The following is a 7,276-nucleotide window of genomic DNA, read 5'->3' as shown; positions in this document are numbered from 1 at the left end:
GAAATCCTAGAGCCGCTTCCTAAGGGGGACCAAGACGAATCCAACGAGACCTCAGCCAGCTCTCTAGCCTTAACGGCTGCGGAGTTAGGTGGGCTTGAACCTCGGGACGTTGCGCGCCGCCTAGCGGCCGCGCCGATCTGCCCACCCCCGGCAAACTTAGACTCGCTTTTTCAGGGCCCCGAGACGCATCCAAAGACACCTGCCCCAGCGTTCTAGCCCCAAGGGCTATCTGACTGGCTGATGAGATCTTTATGTTAATGAGCATTTGAACAGGTGTACCTACAGTAAGTGGCTGGTGAGTGTTGAGTGTTAAATCATAGTACCATGTAAGTGATATTATTTTTATTACTTTTTAATTTAACTTTTTTGACTTTGGTGTGTTTATCTAGCCACAGTAGTTTTGCTGTCATGATTACGATGGAATGTTGACACTGCGGAACATTTCATATAGTGAAATAAAGAATCGCGTCAACATTCGCCTTCTTCATCTTCTTTAATAATGAATTATTTCAAAAATTTATACCGACTGTACTCTTTATACTTGCATAAGGTGCATGCCGGAATCATTGCCACCATTTTATAAAATAAACATATATGTGATTAATCAAATCTTCCTCTTAAACAGTGGTGTGTGCTAAAAAAAAAAAAAACTCCCTTTTGAAAATCTAGTTGCCTCTGCCTGGAGGTTCGGACAGAGCTTTTAATAAGGAAATGTGTTTTGCAACTGAAACAGCATTAATATGGAAAGGAGCTGCATTGTAACTGTCTAAAGTGTCTGTGTGTGTGTGTTTGAGTAGGGAATTTGGAGCTGATTTTTATATTTATGTGAAAAATATAGTGTGTTCTAGACAATGTTTGCAGGCTGTGAGCCAGTAAATCAAATAACCTTCTCTATTTTCTGTCTAAGTTCTGGTTTATGTGTGTTTGTTCAGAAAAAGAGAGCGTGTGGGTGCCTCAGGGTTGGCGAAGGACAACGTGCCGAAAGGTTTCCATAGAGTCACTCCTGCAGGGAAGCATTTATCCTCATCCTCCTTCTTCTAATCCACATCCTTCCTTCTTTACACCATCATATGAATTGCCAGAATTTCAGTAAATCCTTAAAAAGGTCTTTATTTGCTTACAATTACATGTTCATCACAGGCCTAAATGAGAGTTTAACTTCTAGATTACAGAGAATGTCTTTGTATTTTGTTACCTAATACACTAGCTCTGATTAAAGCGCTTTTACTTTATGTGGAGAACATGTGAGCGTCTGCAATAATAAAAAACCTGGATAAATGTCTGGAAATAACCAACAAGATAAAAACTTAAACTAACCTATTTGCAAATGTGCGTGCACAACCTCTAACTAATACAGAAAAACCTTGGATCATGAGCATAATTCATTCTGGAAGCGGGCTCGTATATCAAAACACTCGTACATCATAAGAAATGAGAAATAATAAAAAACTGATTATTCGTTCCACAATCCCAAAAAACAAATTAATCTGCAACCTTAATTTAGGTAAAATAAATCTAGACAGATGAGTGTTTCCGTTAGTGTTTGTGTGTGAAGCTAAAGTAAGACAAGCTGGGGAATGTTTCCCTCCCTCCTCTCTCTTCTTTTATTAGAGAGGGTGAAGGATTATTGTGCAGGACAACTTTCACACACACACACTAACAGAAACACTGTTTTTATCGAGAAAATTAACAAGAAATCTCTCTAATGACACTCGAGCGCACACAATAAAGAAATCACATGTGACCAACAAACACCAACAGGGTTTCACTGCACCGAGCACTCAGGGCTGAGAGAGTGTAATACACACACACACTCATAAACACTCACATTCAAACAAACACATCCACACTCTTACACACACAGACTTAAACACTCACACTGTAAGTAAGCTCTTTTTTAGGACCGAAAACATCCGTTTGGGAACTTGTCAAGCGTTGCCCACTCATTGTAAAGCTTTTGCAATCAAAAAAAAAAAAAGTAAAATATATGTAAACCATTATTCAGCCTCAATATTTGGGGATAAAGTTAAAACAATTAGGAGCTTATAAGCATAAAGCTAGGGTAGCTGTTAGCAATTAGTTGTTTACTGCTAACAAACAGTGGAAAATATTTTATTCTCATGTTTGTTTGTAGATGCAGACCGGAGACCCATCTCAATGTCTAACCATGACATTTTGTGTAATAGATCACCTTAAATCTGAACGTCTATAATTTCTTATAATTTTACATCCGTAATATAATATATTTATGGACCTGACTCCATCACTATATTGTGTTTTCCTCAGGTTATTTAATCTTTTAATTAACATGTTTCCCACAGAAACCTTAATCCTTCATAATGCTGAACAATTGTAATAATAATAATACAAAAAATATACCTTTTTGGAGGATAAAAGCAGACAAAAATACAAGAGGGGAAATAGGGTAAACAGTGGACAACTCTGTCCAAAGGTGGAAAATCATCAGACAAAAGTAAACTGAAAGTAGAAAAATGGCAGATAAGAATAAACAGTAGACAAAAGAATAAAGGGCCTTGTGTGAAAAGAAAAAGTTTTTCCTCCTTCACTTTTAGCACATTTAACACAAACCCCTGTCACAAAACAGCTTTACAAATATGTATAAACAGTAATTGTTTACATTTGTTTGGAATATAATTCATAACGAGGTCCAAATTCATTGTTTTATTTAATTTTACTATTTCTTTTATTGAAACCTTTTTGATTAATACGATGTCTTCAACTGGAAACACTTAATCACATCTCTGACCTGGAGTTTATACACACACACACACACACACACACACACACACCATACAGAACTCAAAAGGATTCGGAATGTTTTATCTTACAGTTTGGATCACACACATTATGTAACTGGACCAAACCGGATCTCTGTACATCACACACACACACACACACACACACACACACAGCGGAAAAGAAAGAAACCTTCTGCTTTAATATCAATTTATTTTCTATATTATGAAACAGCAGCTGAAAAAGCAATAAAAGGTTCTGACAGAAGCTGCGCGCACACACACACACACTTACACCAACATACATACACACACACACACACACACACTCTCTCTTTCACACACACACACACACTCTCTCACACACACACACACACTCTCTCTCACACACACACACACGCTCTCTCACACACACACACACACTCTCTCACACACACACACACGCTCTCTCACACACACACACACGCTCTCTCACACACACACACACGCTCTCTCACACACACACACACGCTCTCTCACACACACACACACGCTCTCTCACACACACACACACGCTCTCTCACACACACACACACGCTCTCTCACACACACACACACGCTCTCTCACACACACACACACGCTCTCTCACACACACACACACTCTCTCTCACACACACGCTCTCTCTCACACACACGCTCTCTCTCACACACACGCTCTCTCTCACACACACGCTCTCTCTCTCACACACGCTCTCTCTCTCACACACGCTCTCTCTCTCACACACGCTCTCTCTCTCACACACGCTCTCTCTCTCACACACGCTCTCTCTCTCACACACGCTCTCTCTCTCACACACACACACACTCTCTCTCTCTCTCACACACACACACACAGGTCCCACAGAGTAAACAGGAGTAGTGACTCAGTGTCCTGAATGTGTAGTAAAAGATGTGAGTGATGCAGAACCACCACCTGCCAATCACAGCAGAAGCCCCACCCACTGTGGTGATGACCCCACCCTCAGTGGAGAAGCTCCTCCCAACAGATGGGCTTAGCGAACACCTCACGTTCCAGCCACAGGTCGTAGTTGGTGTGAAAGTCATCAGGCAGAGGGACGTTCTGACCCAGGACACTCTGGAGACAGTTGTCCACCGGCACCAGGTCCGGGTTCCGCTGAGCCACGTCGTACCGCCGCGCATTAAACCGTTCAATACTCGCACGCAGGGAGCACTCCTCCGCCTGGAAGTCCCACGGCCGTGCGTCCAGATCTGCTACACACACAGACACACACACACAGACACACAAACACAGAGTCAGGCTATAGGTGTGTTCAGTCTCACAACAGTGAGTGCTGTGGACTGTTCCTGCTGATACACACACACACACACACACACCCTCCCATCATTAATACTGTTTACTCATCCAGTCTCTTCACATCAACTTTATTTATGAAATATTAAACAAATTAGTGATGTACACACAGTCTCCTCCTCCTCAAACACAAGTTTTTACTGAAATTTAAAAACACTTCACGCCATCCGGTGTTTACAAGCACAAAATAATTCACTGATAAAGTTATTTTTCCTAGTTTTAATAATGGATGCCAATACGTGCGAGTGTGTGTGTGTGTGTGTGTGTGTGAGACGAGCGGCTCACCGTTGCCGTACGCCCAGTCGTCGTTGAGGCGATGTCGGACCTTCTGGTAGATAGCGGACATGGTCTTCATGTTGCTCTTCCTCCACTGACGGCCGAGATACTTCGTCTGGACCTTCAGCAGCTTCAACACGTACAACTGCAGCATGGCCTGCTTCACCTTCAGCGCCCTCTTCAGGATCGGAGCTGACTTGAACACCACTAACATCTGTGTGCGCGCACACACACACGCACACACACACACACAACATTGGTTTCAACCCTTCATATAATAATCCAGTAAAAACTCCACAGTGATGAACTGTACTGGGTGTCTCTGATCCTCCTCTAGACCCTGAGATACACACACTCTCTCTCGGGCACTCTCATTGTGTGTGTGTGTAAGTGTGTGTGTGTGTGTGTGTGTACCATAGTCCTGGAGTGCTTCCACTTGGTGAGTTTGTTGAGGATTCTAAGCAGGTTAATGCAAGAGAACAAATTTCTCCAACAGAACTGATTATTATCTCCAGCTTCCTGTAAAAACACGCACACACACACGCACACACACACACACAAATAATTCATACATGTATAGCATACTTTCTGTGTGTGTGTGTAGTATGTGTGTGTGTGTAGTATGTGTGTGTGTAGTATGTGTGTGTGTGTATGTGGTATGTGTAGTATGTGTGTGTGTGTAGTATGTGTGTGTGTGTAGTATGTGTGTGTGTGTAGTATGTGTGTGTGTGTAGTATGTGTGTGTGTGTATGTAGTATGTGTGTGTGTGTATGTAGTATGTGTGTGTGTGTATGTAGTATGTGTGTATGTAGTATGTGTGTGTGTATGTAGTATGTGTGTGTGTACGTAGTATGTGTGTGTGTATGTAGTATGTGTGTGTGTATGTAGTATGTGTGTGTGTACGTGTGTGTGTGTGTGTGTATGTAGTATGTGTGTGTGTACGTGTGTGTGTGTACGTAGTATGTGTGTGTGTATGTAGTATGTGTGTGTGTGTATGTGTGTGTGTATATGTAGTATGTGTGTGTGTGTATGTGTGTGTGTATATGTAGTATGTGTGTGTGTGTGTGTGTGTGTGTGTGTAGTATGTGTGTGTGTGTGTGTGTGTAGTATGTGTGTGTGTGTAGTATGTGTGTGTGTGTAGTATGTGTGTGTGTGTAGTATGTGTGTATGTAGTATGTGTGTGTGTGTATGTAGTATGTGTGTGTGTATGTAGTGTGTGTGTATGTAGTATGTGTGTGTGTACGTAGTATGTGTGTGTGTATGTAGTATGTGTGTGTGTACGTGTGTGTGTACGTGTGTGTGTGTGTGTATGTAGTATGTGTGTGTGTATGTAGTATGTGTGTGTGTACGTGTGTATGTGTGTGTGTACGTAGTATGTGTGTGTGTATGTAGTATGTGTGTGTGTGTATGTGTGTGTGTATATGTAGTATGTGTGTGTGTGTGTGTGTGTGTGTGTAGTATGTGTGTGTGTGTAGTATGTGTGTGTGTGTAGTATGTGTGTGTGTAGTATGTGTAGTATGTGTGTGTGTGTGTGTGTGTGTAGTATGTGTGTGTGTATGTAGTATGTGTGTGTGTAGTATGTGTAGTATGTGTGTGTGTGTGTGTGTGTAGTATGTGTGTGTGTGTAGTATGTGTGTGTATGTAGTATGTGTGTGTATGTAGTATGTGTGTGTATGTAGTATGTGTGTGTATGTAGTATGTGTGTGTATGTAGTATGTGTGTGTGTAGTATGTGTGTGTATGTAGTATGTGTGTGTGTATGTAGTATGTGTGTGTGTGTATGTAGTATGTGTGTGTGTGTATGTAGTATGTGTGTGTGTGTATGTAGTATGTGTGTGTGTGTTGTATGTGTGTGTGTGTTGTATGTGTGTGTGTGTGTGTATGTAGTATGTGTGTGTATGTAGTATGTGTGTGTGTGTATGTAGTATGTGTGTGTGTGTATGTAGTATGTGTGTGTATGTATGTAGTATGTGTGTGTATGTAGTATGTGTGTGAATGTATGTAGTATGTGTGTGTGTATGTGTACGTGTGTATGTGTGTGTGTACGTAGTATGTGTGTGTGTACGTAGTATGTGTGTGTGTACGTAGTATGTGTGTGTGTGTATGTAGTATGTGTGTGTGTGTATGTAGTATGTGTGTGTGTATGTAGTGTGTGTGTGTATGTAGTATGTGTGTGTGTGTATGTAGTATGTGTGTGTGTATGTAGTATGTGTGTGTGTATGTAGTATGTGTGTGTGTGTATGTAGTATGTGTGTGTGTATGTAGTATGTGTGTGTGTATGTGGTATGTGTGTGTGTATGTAGTATGTGTGTGTGTGTATGTGTGTGTGTGTGTGTGTATGTAGTATGTGTGTGTGTGTATGTAGTATGTGTGTGTGTGTATGTAGTATGTGTGTGTAGTATGTGTGTGTGTGTAGTATGTGTGTGTGTAGTATGTGTGTGTATGTAGTATGTGTGTGTGTAGTATGTGTGTGTATGTAGTATGTGTGTGTATGTAGTATGTGTGTGTATGTAGTATGTGTGTGTGTAGTGTGTGTGTATGTAGTATGTAGTATGTGTATGTAGTATGTGTGTGTGTGTATGTTGTATGTGTGTGTGTGTATGTTGTATGTGTGTGTGTGTATGTTGTATGTGTGTGTGTGTGTATGTTGTATGTGTGTGTATGTTGTATGTGTGTGTATGTAGTATGTGTGTGTGTGTATGTAGTATGTGTGTGTGTGTAGTATGTGTGTGTGTGTATGTAGTATGTGTGTGTGTATGTGTGTGTGTATGTGTACGTGTACACGTGTGTATGTGTGTGTACGTAGTATGTGTGTGTACGTAGTATGTGTACGTAGTATGTGTGTGTGTGTATGTAGTATGTGTGTGTGTGTATGTAGTATGTGTGTGTGTGT

The 7,276-nt window shown here is 41.2% G+C and overlaps 1 protein-coding gene across 2 annotated transcripts in view; it reads right to left on the bottom strand.

The window, feature by feature from the left end:
- Positions 1-3,602: 3,602 nt before the first annotated feature.
- Positions 3,603-7,276, bottom strand: part of strip1 (striatin interacting protein 1) — a 29,722-nt gene continuing 26,048 nt past the window's right edge. Inside the window, exons 19-21 of one of the 2 annotated variants that reach the window (XM_053484425.1) lie at positions 4,799-4,903; positions 4,394-4,598; positions 3,603-4,008 (exon numbers count right to left, since the gene is read on the bottom strand). In XM_053484425.1, coding sequence (XP_053340400.1) covers positions 3,758-4,008; positions 4,394-4,598; positions 4,799-4,903 — 561 coding nt within the window. In that variant the 3' untranslated portion in view covers positions 3,603-3,757. The remainder of the gene's footprint in view (positions 4,009-4,393; positions 4,599-4,798; positions 4,904-7,276) is intronic. The other variant, XM_053484424.1, reaches the window with a different exon arrangement.

Source organism: Clarias gariepinus, chromosome 23, assembly GCF_024256425.1.
Source record: "Clarias gariepinus isolate MV-2021 ecotype Netherlands chromosome 23, CGAR_prim_01v2, whole genome shotgun sequence".
In the NCBI taxonomy this organism is placed as follows: Eukaryota; Metazoa; Chordata; class Actinopteri; order Siluriformes; family Clariidae; genus Clarias; species Clarias gariepinus.
This window is presented reverse-complemented; position numbering and strand designations above follow the sequence as displayed.